We start from the raw sequence: 19682 nt of genomic DNA, 5'->3' as shown, positions 1-19682 counted from the left end.
GATACCATGTGGATTCACGTAAATCTTATTTTCATAAGAAAACTATTTGCAAATGCAAATGATCAAAATGTTAACTTGGCCATCTGAGCCAGGCATACAAATCATGACTTACTATCTGTTTAAGACAAACAGCAAAAGTAGCTTCAATTAAACGCAGGTTACCAATTCGAAAGTCAAAGTGCAGTGAGATTTTGGTTGTTTTATTTCCCTTATGAATTTTGTAGCATGTAAATAAATCAATGGTATACTGTATGTATGATCAGTACACATGAGACAGATTTGCACATATTTATGTATTTTTTGGGTAAAAGACAATCACCATATTCTTTAATTAACTATTAGATAAAATCACCTATTATATGTGATTAATACAATCATGGCACCTATATTTGTTTTTCTAAACAGTGTAAAATCTTAGATATATGAATAATGTTAAAACCCCTGAAAAATAACACACATTTCACAAGTGAACAAACATGAAAACTATCAACAATAAAGTGTGAGAAAATGCTTTGCAAATTAAGGAAGGTACAGTACACAATAACACAAAAACAATTACAAAATATCAAAAACAGTTGACAGGGCAGGCAATCTCTAATGGCAATGCAGGAGATTTATAAACAAAATGACATTGACAAATATAAAATGGTAACAACCAAAATCGTGACTAGGAATAAAATTAAAACAGTTTTGTTCTATACATCAATATCTTTTAGTTCAATGGTGTTAAAAACGTTCAACAGGTTTTACAAATGTTTTCCTTTAAACAGAAATATGTCGAATTCCCCCCATAAAACTATGTACAGTATATGAAATATACACCATGCTCATATTCCTGTTTCTCCCCACACAATTTGCAAAATGTATAAACCTATTACTTTCATACAATTGAGTTAAAATACCACATTCTTTACAACCTAAATTAATCTTCCACAAAACTGTAATTTGTGCAAAATATATCAACATTGTTTTAGAATAATGTGCGATGAAAGAAGAAAGGGATAAACAGAGGGAAGGTGAAGATGGAGGGAAAAGGTCTGTCTTTTGGTCTGTTTAATATTTAATTATGAAATTAAGAATTACAAAATTTAAACCTTATAGGAGTCAAACTTTGCAGGACATTTTTATAACTAGAACAACCACCTTCAATCGCTACTACAAGCCTGAGTGATATTAGTCAATTAAATAAAAAACATCTTACTCTCCTTGTGCAAACCCGACACCCCCCACCCCCCTTAATCCCACCAAGGATCAAATTTAATGTTAATTCACCTTTTAACATCCGAGAAGATACAGGCAATTTGTTATAAAAAAGAGCCCTTCTAAACTAGAAGAGTTATAGACCTGAGTTGATTGCAAATTGTTATCAAATAAAGAACATTAAGTGTTGTAACATTGTCAGTACCTTGACGAGTTTTTGCTTGAGAAACCAGAATCGTAGTCATCAAAGAAATCTCTACTACTTGAAGACTTAAACTTGGATTTACTTTTGACTGGATTCACTTGGTCTATAGTTTGCATATCACTCATAGCTGAATGAGACACACCACTAAAAGAGAAAATGAATTAAAAATGGTTAAAATTCAAGTAGATATCAATAAAATTTAGGTTTGGTGTTTAAAAATGACAGAGTATAGTCCGAGGGAAATTAGGGGGCAGGATCGAAGATTGTATAGCGCCAGATAAATAACTTGGATGCCAATCGGGCAGACAAAATACCCAGATGATTGTGGTAAATTGTCCGCTAGAATGGCGTCCATGGGATTACAGGGAGCGTAGTGTTGTAAATGGGACCTAGCAACAGTTATCTATCTTGCGCACCTATATAAACTTTGGTAGGATTATACTCGCATTGAGAATGGGTTTATGAAAGTCTGAAATTAACTTTTATAAGAAATTTCGCTGAAATTAATACACCGACCAGTGATTAAACGTGGAATATATTGATTTTGTATTTAGGATATTTTATGTAGGTTTGTCGTATGTTGAGCCAAGGTAGAATTTACTTGCATATGCCCTCACTAGGCCCACACGTTAAATAGACCTCATGTTTTGCTTTCGTTGGGCTTACAACAATGCTAACATAGGGCTAGGCAACGTAAAAATAGCGATGTAAATTTAAAGCTTTGTCTTAAATCTATGGTCACTAGCATTTTAATTGTCTAGGAAGTATTAGTAATTGTTATTCTATACCCCATATTCTTTGATTTACATATAACAATTTAATACTATTTAACAGAGTTTCTTATTAAATTTTGCTTTGTTTCTATGGATGTCTAAGTCATCAATTTATTGGTGGATTGTACAGTAGATCTCATTATTATCACCACACAGATAATTTGTATTTCATTATTAAACTGATGATGCTTATAACAGCAAAGAATGAAAATATTCTTAATATTGTACGAATGAAAACATAAGTACAAATGGAGTTCAAATGAAAAAAGTTCAACTTAAATCTATAATAATAAGTTACTGATTCAATTACTGGAGTAATAAATGCAAAACATATGGCAGTTGTGGCATTTCACAATAATGACCATTATTATTACAATATTACAGAACCTAATGAGGAAAGGAGAAATCATTAAATGATATTCAAAGGTTAAGTGAAACATTCAAAACATATCCTGTGTAAACAAAATGATTCAATAAAAGCAAAAACATTAATGTTAAGTACACTTAATTACCTTTAATAGCTAAACAGTCTCTATTAATGTGTAATTTACCTTGAAGATTAGGACTAAATGGAATAAAGGAAGAAATGTCCCTTTGATGTAATAAACTGAACACTCTTCATTAACATACGAGCCAAAAAAGCGAGTAAGTGATACACGATGGTAGATGGACACAATTGACAACGGAGTGGCAACCATTATATGGGAAAAGACAGCGGGGTAGACCTCACTCTAGATGAAGGGATGAGCTCGTCAGACAGACCGAAATTTGGAAAAGACACCAACTGGGAGACACCCTCGCCCAGCAGTGGGATGATATGGGCTGAAGAAAAAAGAATACAGTGTTCACCTAGGACACAATGGTAACATAGTTACAAAGCAATACCAAAGTGTATAGTCATTTTGTTTACCTTCTGCCTGCTCCAACATATCCCATACCCAAACGTTCCATCTGTTTTGCTTTATTTGGATCAACATTCTTCATCTTTTCTTCCTGTTTCTTCATCTGTACACTCATATCTTGGTAGGCTAGCCTCATGGATGCCCTGTAATCACAGTTTGGATAATTTAGTTATTATTTAAAAAATTATTTAGAAATTCTAAAAAACCAAGTGATAAACTGAAAATCAATTAATTAATTTATAATGATAAAGATGAGGAAATCTGTGAGAATGAGAAAAAGCTGCGAGGTATAAATTAACATTTTTCTTTTGCTGTTAAGCAAATCTGTATGTGACAAAAAAATGTGGCCAGATGGACATGATGATGTCATATCACTACCATATTTGGGCATACTGTATCACTATCATATTTGGGCATATCACTACCATTTGTCAAACTAGTTTGATAGTGTAGACAGAGCTTTAGTTTGGTTTGTTTATAGAATACACCTTCTATTTCATGTTACTACTATAAAATTTGATGTTTGTGTTGTGCTACATTTATAAGCTTAAATTATCAAATTGCGGTCAATGTCTTGATATAAACTTTGACGTGGTATTGTTTTCCATTAATGATAGAAGACTCTTGTGTGTGTGAATTTCTCAAATACAAAACTATGTGTGAAAATTGTATATGCATATTTATTCATTTCCTTTATTTTGGATAGGACATCGATATACAAAACAAAAAGAAAATTGTCACATATACGTATACATATAAAATATACAAATAAAGTCATTAAGAAATCCAACCTTAAACTTACATGCATCTTACCTCAGACATCCCTTGGTAGCCAATATAACTACAAAATTCAGTTTACTCACATTTGTTGTTCTTCATCTTCTTTCGTCTTAATTTTCTGCTTAACTGAATCTTCCTTCATCTTATCAGCTGCCATTGCCTGTGATTCTAATGCTTTAAAGTCAGTCTTCACCTTTTGTGCTCCCATTCCTCGCTTTGCTCCAAGCTACAAAATTAAAAACATGTTATATATTATGCTATGGTTTTTTATAATTTTAAAGGCCTATTTACACTATAAAGATAATAGATAAATATGCATTTTTCTTACATAAAACTGTCTACACTATCAAACTAGTGTGACAAAAAGTGTGATGTGCCCAAATATGGTGGTGATATACCCAAATATGGTAGTGATATGACATCATCATGTCCATATATGTGCCCATCACATGTTTTTGTCACATAAAGTTTGATAGTGTAGACAGAGCTTTAAACAAAATAAATCTAAAAAGTTGGCATTCTAGAACTATAGGATAACCATTTATGTATTTGATGAAAATAATATTTTGTTCAATCCAATGACATGATTATTGTTTTTATTGATCATGACATCATTTGAATTAAAAATGATTTTTTATCAAAGACAGCATAAATGGTTATCCTATATTTCTAGAATAAACATTTTTCTAATTTCTTTTGTTTTATGTAAGAAAAAATGTATGTTTATCCATTTATTGTCAATTGCTATTGTGTAGCAGCCTTAATATTTTTAACATTTTTGTTACTTTATTTAAGGGTGACTGTGTACTTCACTTATTTCTCCATTTTCTCATTACAACAGTTATTAAATAATTTATTATTCTAGCACAGAGAACTGACAGATAATTATGTGTCTTTAACAAACAACCTCATATTAAGCAAACAAATGAAATCTATGGCAATATAAAATGAAATATGATGGAAACCAACATCATTTGGTATGAACCTGCCTACGGACAGGAAACAAATGTTATGGTTCTAGACATGTTATATAATAATATATTTAATATAATAATATCCTGGATTTATAAAGCGCCTAAAAACCTCTAAGCACTGTACATAATATTATCCCGGCCATTTTTGGATCTTACCCAAAGTACCCATTTGTACACCTGGGTGAAGAAAGGTAAACATAAGTAAAGTGTTTTGACTAAGGATACGAGCAATGCGGTGAGTGTTGGAGTTGAACCCACGATCAGAACTCATGATCAGTAGTCCAACATCCAACACACTGCGCCACACACATAAGTATTGCTAGAAAATCATGACACATATGTGTTTGATATTGGCAAATAAGGTTCTTCAAAAACGCGATGAAGACTCACCCCTTTTTTAGCACTGGTTGGCTTACGAGTTCCAATCATAGATTTTCTAGGCTCTGGTTTAACTTGTGATGGTGAAGTACCTAAAGCTGCTGAAACGTCTGGAACTGCATTTGGATCACCATCTACAAACAAACATTTTGACCATGAAAACAACATATAAAATTGATTACACAGGCCTTTGTTTTATACTCTCTCTGTCTGTCTACTGTGTAGTGAAAATTATGAAGGAAGAAATGGTAACAATTGTAAATGTTTTGTTTCAAATACATGCTTGCATAAGTATCTTCAAAGAACTGTGCATATTTAAAAAAAAAAGGAATTGTGTAGAAATATTGCATTCAGGCCTTGTCTTTTGAAAATCATAGGTGTGCTACAAATTGCACTCCTCAATACATTCAGGGGTGCTGTAGGTGTGCTGTTTGTATTTTCGTGTGTAGAAGTTTACCAAATTTAAGCGTGTTGTAAATCGCACTCCTCAAGGGCAGTTTAGGAGTGTTAGGTGGGTGATCGCACTCACTCGCCTTAAAAGACAAGGCCTGTGCATTATAATTTAACAAAAACACACAAAGATAAAAAAGGAGTGTTTAGTGCTATGTCTAGAATCCCTTAAAATGCTCTGACTCATATAAAATACCCAGTATTGAAAAAGTGTTTAAAAAAGGATAAAATTGGTAAGGAATTTTGTTTTCAGCATGCAACAATATGTACAGCACTAGATATTTTTCAGATCAGAATTAAACAATTACAGATATATATCTCTACCTTCGTCTACAGCCTTATTTGTGCTTGCTGGAAATTTTTAAAACAAGTAAAACATAATATAAATGTCTGTGACCGCTATTTTGTAAAATGTATTTTTATACCAAATAAAAAAATAAACATAAAAAAAACACATGACTTTATCTTTTGCTCAGGAAAAAAAAAACTGTTCTGTTGATTGTTTCAGCACTTATATTAAATATACCTGCTTGTGTTTTGCCATTGTTTATTGCTGTAGGGACACTGGTTGTTTTATTTTGAATGAAAGATGCCTTTTCATCAACTTTTGTAAGCTCTTGAAAAAAGTCTCCCTCCTTCTTTTCTGGAGAGTACATGTGGGCAATTTCCTCAATATGTAACTAAAATAGGGAGAGAAAATGATAACAGTTGTTAACAGAAGCCACACTATCAAATGTAAATGTATAAATGTGATGTGCCCATATGGACATGATGATGTCCATATTTGGTCATATCACTACCATATTTGGGGACATCACACTTTTTTGTTAAACTAGTTTGATAGTGTAGACAGAGCTTTACATGAATAGGTTAATTACAAGAGAATTAAAAACAATAGTATGTAATTGAATACATGTCTTGTTCTTGGTAGGTTTCATTTAATGAAAATAATCTAAGTTCTTCTAAGGGATTTTGTAAAACAAAGGTTTTAAATAAGTATCTTTTATATATTATTAACACTTATACAATGGACTGTTTTTTGGGAAAGATTTTAGTGGAAAAGGTCTTTAATAATTAATCATTTCATTTATTTTTGTCTCCATAAAAATATAATATAAAAATACATGGACAAAGAGCAAACAACAACATCACACAAAACCAGGCAGAGACAGGATTCCTAAAGAGCAAACTTAATCACTATCTAGTAGGTCTCCTATTGCACTGATTGTATAAAAAACATTTAGAATATAATTTGTATAAATATTAAAAAGGCATATAAATACTATATAAAAATAAATTAAAATACATTGCAAAATCTTATTTACAATCAATTTTAAGGTTATTTATAAAAGTCATAATCAATGTCAAAAAGTGTTATAATAATAATTGGAATGAAGGCATATTTAATGTAATGGCTCTATATTCAATGAGAATTCCAATGGTTTCAAATTGTAAAGAAACCATTGACTTACTTCTGTTCCATATTTCCTCATAGCAGCACTAGCTTGTTGTTTAACTTTATCCTTGTACAACTGAGCTGCTCTGCTGTTGTATTTTGCATTAGCATCATTTGTCAAGCAGTTATGTTGTCTGAAGAATGCAGTCTAAAAAATAAAACAATTCAATAAAAACATCGCAATAAAAAAATACAGATTCAAAGGCAAATTACTAACAAAATGACAATGCTGCGGGTATCAGTGGCTGCATCTTGATCCTAGTTCTGGTGGTGGAACAAATCTTCTCGGATACGGACTATAAACTGTAGGTCCAGTGTACAATTCAATAAAAACATCGCAATAAAAAAATACAAATTCAAAGGCAAATTACTGACAAAATGACAATGCTGTGGGTGTCAGTGGCTGAATCTCGATCCTAGTTTTGATCTTCTCGGATACGGACTATAAACTGTAGGTCCAGTGTACACAGCTAATCCGTGTGCACTTTAAAGAGCCCATTTCATTATTCGAGACGAGTAGGAGGTTACCTTGGTGAACTGGTTCATAATATAGGACAGTGATTAATTTACTGTTGGTAATTCTTGCTGATATAAATACATTAAAAGAGACTATTCCTTCCTACGGTAAGTTCCTTTTAAGGTAAATTGTACTTACTGCATTGGCATTGCCACCAACTTGCATAGCCCTCAGTTGAGGCCAAGTCCATGATGTATCTAATTGTGTAGACCTTAAGAAGAAAAGTAATTTAATTCTTATAAATAACTAAAAAGTAAACTGTACCAATCATAATAATATATAGTTCTTAAAAAACAAAAATCTGGTGGCATTTGGAAAGTCATGTTCAAGCTCTCTCAACCAATCTAATGTGCAGAGATTATCCAGGCTCTCATCCTCATGTATATAAAAGTAAAAAATGATAAACATACCTAATAAAAGTCAAATGAACACCAAGTGATCGGTGAACAGCTGAGCAATCTATACATAGAAACACTCCATACGTCACACTAGCCCAAGTTGGATTGTTACTACGACAGTCAAAACATAACTGAGAAAAATATAATTACATAAATTCATATCATGAAATGTTTTTATTTAGTCTAGAATAAAGAAACCACTTTAGTCTTTAATTGTTAGAAAATAGGATGATCTAGTAGGCCTCTAGCTAGGGCTAGGCCTTACGCGCTAGTTCCGTTTCGCACCTGTCATTTATTTCGACTCAAAATTTGTTAAGTAACTTTATTGTGAGTACCACACTTTAGAATTAGGCCTCAAAAATACTTTTAACGAAGGAGATCACACAAAAAGTAACAAATAAATCCTTTAAACTGATGAATTTACAGACGTGTTTCTCGCACATCGGTTCGTGAATTTTGCATACGCCATGTTCAATGTTGTTGTTTCTATGGAGCGCCAAAAGAGCAATCATAATAGAGGGCTAAAAACTCGGTATAATGCGTATATTTAATGCATTTATTGGTGAAAATTACGTTAAATTTTAAAATATTTTGTCAATGTCAATGCAACAAAAATGTTACTGTTGATACTGTACATAGTTTTCACAGTTTTTATTAATTTTTAAGAATGAAAATCGACAAATTCATCATCATATTACATGTACTGTAGGTTTATACCTCAATGATCTAAATAATATTCCTCTTATTATTCGTCGGTTGATATTTGAAAACAGCACATTATTAGCAGTAAAATGTTACAGCATTTTTATTGATAAAATATATTAAAATTAAACGTGTATTTCAATAATAGATGTATCAAAAGAAGACGCATTCCACTGAGTTTTTAACTATCTATTATATTTGCACTTTTGGCGCTCCATAGAAACAAAAATATTGAACTTCGAGTATGCTAAATTCGCGAACGGTATGCGAGAAACATGCGTGTAAAATCATCAATTTAAAGGATTTATTTGTTACTTTTTATGTGATTCTTCTTCATAAAAGTACTTATGAGGTCCAATTTTAAGGTGTAGTATTCACAATAAGTTACTTAACAAGTTTGGAGTCAAAAAGAAGTCGAAATAAAAACAGGTGCGAAACGGAACGAGCACCGGCCTTACTTAGTTAACAGTTAGGCCCTAAATTCAGGCCTACAAAATAAAATTTAACTTGAAATGTGGTCTAGCCAACTAAGAACTTTAGAATAATCAACAAAAATGTTCCGATAGGCAGGTATTTTTTCCAGGCCTCCGAAGCAATCCATTTCCTTCCAGCTGCTGACTCGACTGCCCTCCCTTCGCCGCCACACACACAGACACCGGCCAGGCCTACTTCCTAGCTTAGATTAGCTTATATTACCGGCGTCCAGCAGTATTCTGATGAAATAATAAAGTGAAATACAATATATCTACAAATATTAATGTATTAATAAAGTACCTTGTTTGATTTAATAGACTTTAAACGTTTAAATATGGTGTGAATATCTGATTTAGTTGGCTCCATACTAAATTATTGCTCGTGTCTTGGTGCAAAGTCTCTCCGGCCTCCTATGACGAAATCATCACGTGACTTAATATTTATGACACGTCAAACATAAAATAATCATATACAGTACAATATCAGCAACTTGTTTTATATTTCGTGTTTTTTACACTACATAACCGATCAAAATTAATAAGAATTAATATTAATTGTTGCTTTATATTTGTTGCGTGCAGCTTTGAATTGTTGTGGTAGGGAGAGGGAACTCCTCTCCTCCACCTCCCCTCCCCCCGCCCCAATTAGATCTTTACTTGTGTCGCCGTTGAGGTCGCTTTTACATTTAAAACGCACACGGGGCCCAGAAAAAGGGACAGGTTGGTAAATAAATTCTTAATAAGCTCAATATAAACATTTTGAAAACATTTTTGTGCATTATTATTCTATAGTAAATAATGATAATATACATTGTAACTAATCACGATACATCAACGGCTTTTTCTGTGTTCCTGCGTTTAATCTTTAGGCTAGGCCTACTATAGTTCTGTCTACTGTCTGTGACGTGTGCGCGGCATGAGGAGGTGTAGAGTACTTGAAAAAGGACGAAACGACCAACTGCAATATTACGTTATAAAACTGACAATCGATAATTAAGAATGCATATTATATAAATAATATTAATCTAATAAAATAATAATAAACTAGAGCGGCTAGTAATAGCAAGTAGTAGGGTACTAGGCTAGGCCTAGCCTATATTATATTAGTATTTAATTTCTAAGCCTTATTTTATACTAAGAAGTGTTAGGAGTAACACTACAGACTTACAGTATTGATAGTTATTTTATCGCCGTGGCTAAAAAGATACGGTACCGTATCCATACTTCTAAAAACTAAAGGTACGGTAATTATAGATGGTGCTTCCGTTTGCTAAAGGTACGGTAAAATTGCATTCCTAAAACTCATAATACCTAAATATAAAACTCGTTCCTAAATATAAACTCATTCCTAAATATTAAAACTCGTTCCTAAATATTAAAAACCTAACCCTCTAAATAAGCTCTCTTAAATTAAAAAACTAAAAAAAAAAAAAAGTATAAAATTGAACCTGCAACCCCTTAATTAAGCCATAGCCTCATCACAAGCCACACAGCTGGCTTGCTGAAAACCATTGTCATAACCTATTTGATTAACATCTATCTTACATAGCGCCCTCTATAATTACCGTACCTTTAGTTTTTAGAAGTATGGATACGGTACCGTATCTTTAGCCATAACGTTATTTTATTGTTTGTTGTACTATTATTTAATATAGTTTTTGTTAATAATTTATTATTACAGAAAAATGAAGACTGTGATAACATGCATGAAGTGGATTCAAAGAGGTGTTGCCAAAGCAGACCCAGATAAGGTACTTTGTTATGTGTTTTATGTATAATATTTAGTAACTAAATTCAACACGTCAATAATGTTAACATATTTTGTCCCCGGCAGTAGTGCCTAGGCACAGCTATTCTAATTATCACCACTACTTTCAGGTAACATTAAGTAAAGAACAGTTGGAGAGTTTAATTAAATCTACCAAAGAACAATTGGAAGATCTAGGAGAGAACGAGATTGAGAAGCTTGAATCCGAAGATGAGAGTGACATGGACATGAGCGGCGATGAGACAGGAGAGAGCAAGACTCCTGAGAAGGATGGCGAGTTAGCAGACTATGAAATGCATAAGTATGATGAAGCAACAGGTACAACCCCTCATCAGACCTATTACATAGCCAAAACTAGATTTTAAAAACTACCTGATTTTAAAATACAGTCAACTCTCCCAATACCAGACACCTTTGGGCTGGCAAAATATGTCTGGTTTTCCAGAAATTCTGGTATTCAGAATGTGTTTTTAATGGTAAAAATGAATTTGGGACCTTTTGGACTTTGAGAAAAGTCTGGTTTTTGGGAGAGTTTCTTTTTTCAGAGAGTCCAGTATTTGGAGAATTGACTGTATATTAAAGTACATATCATTATTGTTGAGTCTGTAGATGGCAACAAATGCTAGTAATTTGCTGTACCAAGCATAAAATGAGACTAAAGTTGGTTGTACTAGACCCAGAACTAGACCTTGTAAACTGCTGGTCACTAGACCATGTAAACTGCTGGTCACTAGACCTTGTAAACTGCTGGTCACTAGACCTTGTAAACTGCAGCTGGTCTAGTTCTAAATTCAGAATTTCTTTCAGATTAATGTTAACATAATTTGTATCTCTCAGGAAGTAGTGGAATAACGGATACATTGGCTGGATTGGCAATATTTGCAGACAACAAAGAAGATCCATATATGACATTAAAAGACCAGGTAAAGCTTTGTTCCTGCTTGGACGCAACACAATGAAGTTAGCGGGCCACAAGCAATTTGACCAATCACGATGTGATGAACCATTCAAGCTGTTGTTTCTGATTTGCGTTGCGTAAATGAGGGTGTTGCACAGTGGAGTAATGGCTATGAGTGCTCACTGGAACCCAAGGGTCCAGAGCATGAGCAGTCCAATGCAACTACCCAGCGTCGAAGGGCCTTGAGGAGTGCAAACCAGGGGCCTTTGCCCTGTGTGTTACACCACTGGTGTTTCAGTCCTGTACCCTGAAACTACAAGAATAATGGCTTGTAAACATTGTTAAATAAATAATTATTGTTTAAGCCACAGAGCTTTTGTTATATAAAGATGATTTTAATTTCATAGGGTAGTGACAATGAGGCAGATGATGTAGCTATCAAACCTTCAGATAATCTTTTAGTGGTTGGCCGAGCAGAAGAAGATTACAGTAATTTAGATATCTATGGTAAGCATTAAATAGAGTAGAGCCTCTCCTTTTGGGACACTGCTATTAAGGGGGCTTTTCCTGTGAAATAATGAGGAGTGATGTATGTTTTAAAAGTAAATAAACGCGTAAATAACGTTATGGCTAATAAACTCTATTAGGGGTCACTTGTTTGAGTCCTTAAGTTGTCCCCCTATTAGGGGTCACTTGTTTGAGTCCTTAAGTTGTCCCCCTATTAGGGGTCACTTGTTTGAGTCCTTAAGTTGTCCCCCTATTAGGGGTCACTTGTTTGAGTCCTTAAGTTGTCCCCCTATTAGGGGTCACTTGTTTGAGTCCTTAAGTTGTCCCCCTATTAGGGGTCACTTGTTTGAGTCCTTAAGTTGTCCCCCTATTAGGAGTCACTTGTTTGAGTCCTTAAGTTGTCCCCCTATTAGGGGTCACTTGTTTGAGTCCTTAAGTTGTCCCCCTATTAGGGGTCACTTGTTTGAGTCCTTAAGTTGTCCCCCTATTAGGGGTCACTTGTTTGAGTCCTTAAGTTGTCCCCCTATTAGGGGTCACTTGTTTGAGTCCTTAAGTTGTCCCCCTATTAGGGGTCACTTGTTTGAGTCCTTAAGTTGTCCCCCTATTAGGGGTCACTTGTTTGAGTCCTTAAGTTGTCCCCCTATTAGGGGTCACTTGTTTGAGTCCTTAAGTTGTCCCCCTATTAGGGGTCACTTGTTTGAGTCCTTAAGTTGTCCCCCTATTAGGAGTCACTTGTTTGAGTCCTTAAGTTGTCCCCCTATTAGGGGTCACTTGTTTGGGTCCTTAAGTTGTCCCCCTATTAGGAGTCACTTGTTTGGGTCCTTAAGTTGTCCCCCTATTAGGGGTCACTTGTTTGAGTCCTTAAGTTGTCCCCCTATTAGGGGTCACTTGTTTGAGTCCTTAAGTTGTCCCCCTATTAGGGGTCACTTGTTTGAGTCCTTAAGTTGTCCCCCTATTAGGGGTCACTTGTTTGAGTCCTTAAGTTGTCCCCCTATTAGGGGTCACTTGTTTGAGTCCTTAAGTTGTCCCCCTATTAGGGGTCACTTGTTTGGGTCCTTAAGTTGTCCCCCTATTAGGGGTCACTTGTTTGAGTCCTTAAGTTGTCCCCCTATTAGGGGTCACTTGTTTGGGTCCTTAAGTTGTCCCCCTATTAGGGGTCACTTGTTTGAGTCCTTAAGTTGTCCCCCTATTAGGGGTCACTTGTTTGAGTCCTTAAGTTGTCCCCCTATTAGGGGTCACTTGTTTGAGTCCTTAAGTTGTCCCCCTATTAGGGGTCACTTGTTTGAGTCCTTAAGTTGTCCCCCTATTAGGGGTCACTTGTTTGAGTCCTTAAGTTGTCCCCCTATTAGGGGTCACTTGTTTGAGTCCTTAAGTTGTCCCCCTATTAGGGGTCACTTGTTTGAGTCCTTAAGTTGTCCCCCTATTAGGGGTCACTTGTTTGAGTCCTTAAGTTGTCCCCCTATTAGGGGTCACTTGTTTGAGTCCTTAAGTTGTCCCCCTATTAGGGGTCACTTGTTTGGGTCCTTAAGTTGTCCCCCTATTAGGGGTCACTTGTTTGAGTCCTTAAGTTGTCCCCCTATTAGGGGTCACTTGTTTGAGTCCTTAAGTTGTCCCCCTATTAGGGGTCACTTGTTTGGGTCCTTAAGTTGTCCCCCTATTAGGGGTCACTTGTTTGAGTCCTTAAGTTGTCCCCCTATTAGGGGTCACTTGTTTGGGTCCTTAAGTTGTCCCCCTATTAGGGGTCACTTGTTTGAGTCCTTAAGTTGTCCCCCTATTAGGGGTCACTTGTTTGAGTCCTTAAGTTGTCCCCCTATTAGGGGTCACTTGTTTGAGTCCTTAAGTTGTCCCCCTATTAGGGGTCACTTGTTTGAGTCCTTAAGTTGTCCCCCTATTAGGGGTCACTTGTTTGAGTCCTTGAGTTGTCCCCCTATTAGGGGTCACTTGTTTGAGTCCTTAAGTTGTCCCCCTATTAGGGGTCACTTGTTTGAGTCCTTAAGTTGTCCCCCTATTAGGGGTCACTTGTTTGAGTCCTTAAGTTGTCCCCCTATTAGGGGTCACTTGTTTGAGTCCTTAAGTTGTCCCCATATTAGGGGTCACTTGTTTGAGTCCTTAAGTTGTCCCCCTATTAGGGGTCACTTGTTATAGGGTTCTACGATGATGTAATGACAAATTTATAATACATAATAGACTATTATTTATTTAGACTAAAATTTGTTTTGCTGCACCTCAAATTGTAAAACCAAGGCATACTAAAATACATATGACTTGTATGGTAATAATAATAATGTGGTATTTTGCAGTTTATAATGAAGAAGACCATGTATTCTACGTCCACCATGACTTGTTATTATCATCATTTCCTTTGTCATTGGAATGGATTCAAGGTAGTTCCTCAGGTATTGTAGTCCTTCTGTAATTTCATAATATACTGTATCATAAATGTACTTTTTCTTATAGTAGGCAGTGCTATGGGCTTAATCATGAGGAGAATGGCACCTAATGTGTATAGTATGGAATGCTATGGGCTTAATCATGAGGAGAATGGCACCTAATGTGTATAGTATGGAATGCTATGGGCTTAATCATGAGGAGAATGGCACCTAATGTGTATAGTATGGAATGCTATGGGCTTAATCATGAGGAGAATGGCACCTAATGTGTATAGTATGGAAGTTATGGGCTTAATCATGAAGTGACTAATAATGTATGCAATGCTATGGGTCATGCGGAGGAGAGATTTGCATTGGATCATCCTCTCAACTTGTTTCTTCCACCATTAGAACTTTGTCTTTGTCCCTTCGAAATAACCAACATTCCTCCCATCTCAGGTTCCATGCTAAGACCTCCCTCTTCCTCCACTCTACTGTTCCACATTCACTCTCTCGCCTATAAGTTCGATATTAACCCCTTTTCTGCCCTTCAGAATGATTTAAAATTGCACTCAATTGTAAATAATGGTATTTTTTTTAGTATGTATTTATATTGTATTGTCTGTTTATATGCAGATATTTGCCCTTGATGTCATCGGTAGCTAACAAATTAAATTGAACTAAACTGAAATATTATTGTACTTTTATTGTATTTTATGTTTTTAGGAAACATGATTGCTATTGGTAGTATGTCATCAGTGATTGAACTATGGGACTTGGACTTAATCGATGCAATAGAACCTTCCTTTATATTAGGGGAACCTCAATCAAAAAAGAAAAAGGGTCAAAAAGAGGTAAAGAAAATACATTTTAAGTTTTTCATTGTGTAAATAAAATGTTATTTTTTTTAATAATATATAATTATATATAAAAATATAATTTGTAATTTTTTTTTCTTTTTGTAGAAAAAGACTAAAAAACCAAAAATTGGTCATTCTGGTGCAGTGTTAGATCTGGCGTCAAATCACAATTTTAATCACATTCTGGCGAGTGCATCGACAGATGAGACTATTGCATTGTGGGATCTTGGTACTACACAAGTCGCATCTACTTTACGGCATCATAGCGACAAAGTTCAAACTATTGATTGGCATGCGACTGACGGGCACACATTGTTGTCCGGTGGATTTGATAAGTGCGTATTATTAGACAATTCCTGATTTTGTTTGCAATAATTTAAGAGTATACAACCACCCTAAAAATATTTAAACAAATATATACTAAGATTGACAGTGAAGAATGTAACCCTTACGATATTTTCTTTCTTTTTTAATATATTTTCAACAAAATATCTTGTACTGTTAAAGATATATTGTCCACCTGAAAAAATATTTTGTTAATGTTTTTGTTTAGTTATTCACTATGACCAAAAATTGGATTGAAGAAAAAAATGACATATATGCATTATTTTTACAAATTGTACGGAGAGTGACTTTAATATAATATCTCCGTTTGTCTAATTTTTTCTTATAAATTTCAGAATAGTAAATTTATACGATTGTCGAGTTCCAGACGAATGTTCCAAGTCTTGGAATTTAAACGGTGAAATTGAGCGAGTTCTTTGGAATCCTTCAAATTCAAACACATTTTTAGTAAGTTTAAATTAATACATAGTATTGGGGCATAAGAATAGTTAATCTCTGTCTACACTATTAAACTAGTTTGACAAAAAAAAGTGTGATGTGCCTAAATATGGTGGTGATATGCCCAAATACGGTAGTGATATGACATCATCATGTCCATATTATCGGTACATCGCATAAAGTTTGATAGTGTAGACGGAGCTTTATGCAATAAATAGAATATAATCTTTAAAATAGTAAATAGTAATGAAGTTTTTCTTGCAATTAAAATACAATGTTTGAATTGATATTTGTAGGCAAGTACAGATGGTGGTTTTGTATATAGTCTTGATGTCAGGTTAGATAAACCTCTGTTCACACTACAAGCCCATGAGAAAGCAGTCACAGGACTTACACTGTCAACTGAACCTCAACACTGTCTAACTACAGTATCATCTGATCATTATGTTAAAGTATGGGACATAACAGTAAGTACAACAATGCGTTACTTGGTTCCCACTAGGATGCAACCAAGTGGACCAATGAAAAGCGACGGTTTAAATTAACCATTGCTTGTGATTGGTCAGATTACTAGGAACTATGCTTTTCACATTTTGCAGATGAGAAAAAAAGAATATTTAATGAGTGTTTATAACATAAATATATCTATATTGTTTTCAGGATAATAAACCAGCGTTGGTTATCTCAAAAGATATGAAGATGAATATAATCAACTGCATAGGTAGTAATCCAAATTCACCTACTGTATTGGCATTGGGAGGTGAAAATGATGGCGTCAGACTTCTTGACTTGCGCACATTACCTGAAGGTAAAATGTCGTCTTTTTATTAAACACATCGATAACATTTATCCTACAGACTCCATTCAGCACTGCTGGTACATTGCTAGTTTTGAAACCTAACCACATTTCTTTTGTTTTGTAGTGTATAAAAGGTTCAACATACAAGCAAACAACAAACCTGTACCTGACATGTCAAACGATGCTGCAGAAAATAATGAGGAGGAAGAGATGATGCAAGAAAAATTTAAGAAAGTAAATAAATCAAATCTGAAGGATGGCAAGAAAAAGAAAAAGAAGAAAAAGGTTGCAAAATTTTAAAATGGCAGTCTTAATTCATCAATCAATTACTATTATATATGTATCTTTGAAAGACAATTTAAAGTGTCAATTATAGATTTCACAGGCAACATAGATGGTTGTACATGTTGCCTGTGATTGATTTTGAGACAGACAGCCAACTATTGATAGTAATTTCTGTGGACATGTTACCCATTTAAATGATGGATGTGTAGATCCTGCTAGTCATTTTGATTGCAGTATGTAACAAAAGTAACGGAAATTAAAATTTTACACAAAAAAAATAGTTCTTTAGTGTCAATCATTTGTGATGTGTATTTTTATAGCAAAACCAAAAAAAAAAAAATAATAATTTCAAGATTAGAAAACAGAAATAATAAAGATTTCTGATGGAGAATGAAACATTTGATGTAAGTACTCTGTTTAAAAACAATCAAACTTTCTGTGACAAAAAAATATGATGTGCCCATATATGGACATATCACTACCACATTTGGGAATATCACTACCATATTTGGGCACATTACACTTTTTCTGTCAAACTAATTTGATAGTGTAGACAGAGCTTTATACTATAGCTTATTAAAAAAAGAAATGTTACCCAAAAATAAAATAAAATTCTAAGAAATAATAGACTAAAAAGAACTATAAAAGCTGGAAGAATAGGCATCACACTGGGTACTTTTATAAACAAACATGTAAATTAAATAATAATCATTTATATTGAGGTAATTTTAAAAAATAAAAGGAGCATTGCATCCTGAAATTTGCTAAATAAATAAGTTTTTAAATTAATCTTAAGTTAATCCAAAGTGGGTGAATGTTTGAAAAAGGTCGGAGTTCGTTCCAAAAAATAACGGCAATGATTTGTCAGAGGAGTGAAGAAGATATATAGCAAACCAATAGATTTGAAACAAAAAGAAGTATGCAATTGAAAGTATGGGTATTACACCCCTTTCAACAAATTGTGATATAACTAAAATCGGACCAATTTTTACCAATTGAGTCTAAAAAGATTGGTTTCACAACTCTATTAACGGAAACTGATTTGCTTGTAATATGTGTAAAACTTAATTTAGAATAGATTACAATATTAGTGTCAGAATTTTAGTAAGTTCTGACTCATCCTGTCAATGATGTGTGCATCAGTATCCTGGGGGTACCCTCTACTCGTCTCCAAAGACATACTGGGTTACCTTTAGCTGATTCATATCTGCAATTCATTTTGTCATGCATCTATATTCTTCAAACAAATGCGATGAAATAAGTTTAGATAAAATAAAAATTGCCAATAACCTATCAATGATTGTTGTATCTTTGCGATAAGATGATAACAAAAATAGTTGCGTCAACATCAAAGATAATTAGAAAACCGAGGATAAATATAACACAAGGATGAAGTACTATGTCATTTTAAAGGTTACAAAGAAGTGTGCCATGCCTTGTCCAGTAGGATACTTTTAAAATACATTTAAGGGAGAAAAAAATCATGCAAAGGTCACTACAAGTGGGTCATTTTGAAGATAACCATTTATGAATCATAGAAAGTACATTTTAATTGTATTAGGTGTATATAATTTATGATGAAAATTATCATTTGTATGGTATTTTATTGTTTCTGGATTTTTTTTTCCAAGACTGGTATTATAAATACAGAGGTCTACTTTTGCATTTAAGGTTTCCAGATGTTCCAAATTGTTATTTTATTTAGGCATAACACTAAGGATTGTGAACCAAAAATGAAGGTAGTCGCAGGGTTTATATATATGGCCATACTGCATTGAAACACTGGTTTTCACCTAAGTTAAGCAACATTGGCCCAGTTGCGTTCTGGATGGGAGACCGTCTGGGAATCGCGTTGAGTGCTGTATATTTTGAAAAGTGATGAAGTAATGATAATATCAGACTAGTATGTGGTAGGCATGGGTTCGAGCCTATCTGTACCATACTGATTGCATCCTTAGGCAAGACGCTTTACTCTCATTGCCTAATCCTTCGGATGGGATGTTAAGATGTTGGTCCTGTGTACATATAGTGCATGTTAAAGAACTTTGTACACTATTCAAAAAAAGTAGGGGATCGTCTCCCGGTGTGCTGATCTGGTAGGCGCTGCACTGCTGGGGGTCCATGTAGGGCCTAATCCAAATTTCCTCAGTTTCCAGTTAAGCTTGAGGACCAGAATATATACCTTTTCCTTTATTTCAGTGTCCG

General features: G+C 34.3%; 2 protein-coding genes across 4 annotated transcripts in view; one reads left to right on the top strand and one right to left on the bottom strand.

Annotated features, from left to right (window-relative positions):
- LOC144847367 (ADP-ribosylation factor GTPase-activating protein 2-like) overlaps nucleotides 1–9613 on the bottom strand; it is a 53195-nt gene extending 43582 nt beyond the window's left edge. For 2 of the 3 annotated variants that reach the window (XM_078703678.1, XM_078703670.1), the window contains exons 1-10: nucleotides 9510–9613; nucleotides 8046–8164; nucleotides 7774–7846; nucleotides 7135–7266; nucleotides 6189–6342; nucleotides 5987–6013; nucleotides 5225–5346; nucleotides 3944–4086; nucleotides 3089–3223; nucleotides 1406–1549 (exon numbers count right to left, since the gene is read on the bottom strand). In XM_078703678.1, the coding sequence (XP_078559804.1) occupies nucleotides 1406–1549; nucleotides 3089–3223; nucleotides 3944–4086; nucleotides 5225–5346; nucleotides 5987–6013; nucleotides 6189–6342; nucleotides 7135–7266; nucleotides 7774–7846; nucleotides 8046–8164; nucleotides 9510–9575 (1115 nt within the window). In that variant the 5' untranslated portion in view covers nucleotides 9576–9613. The remainder of the gene's footprint in view (nucleotides 1–1405; nucleotides 1550–3088; nucleotides 3224–3943; nucleotides 4087–5224; nucleotides 5347–5986; nucleotides 6014–6188; nucleotides 6343–7134; nucleotides 7267–7773; nucleotides 7847–8045; nucleotides 8165–9509) is intronic. The other variant, XM_078703688.1, reaches the window with a different exon arrangement.
- Nucleotides 9614–9877: 264 nt separating this feature from the next.
- On the top strand, nucleotides 9878–17839 carry LOC144851179 (periodic tryptophan protein 1 homolog). The gene is made up of 12 exons (XM_078708755.1): nucleotides 9878–9928; nucleotides 10890–10959; nucleotides 11087–11294; nucleotides 11814–11899; nucleotides 12282–12381; nucleotides 14682–14777; nucleotides 15477–15604; nucleotides 15716–15945; nucleotides 16291–16402; nucleotides 16690–16860; nucleotides 17054–17201; nucleotides 17317–17839. The coding sequence occupies exons 2-12, from the start codon at nucleotides 10894–10896 to the stop codon at nucleotides 17490–17492; spliced, it is 1521 nt and encodes a 506-aa protein (XP_078564881.1). The 5' UTR covers nucleotides 9878–9928; nucleotides 10890–10893; the 3' UTR covers nucleotides 17493–17839.
- The last annotated feature ends 1843 nt before the right edge of the window (nucleotides 17840–19682 follow it).

This window comes from Antedon bifida, chromosome 1 (genome assembly GCF_963402885.1).
Source record: "Antedon bifida chromosome 1, ecAntBifi1.1, whole genome shotgun sequence".
In the NCBI taxonomy this organism is placed as follows: Eukaryota; Metazoa; Echinodermata; class Crinoidea; order Comatulida; family Antedonidae; genus Antedon; species Antedon bifida.
The sequence above is the reverse complement of the archived record's forward strand: the minus strand, read 5'-3'. Positions and strand labels throughout refer to the sequence as shown.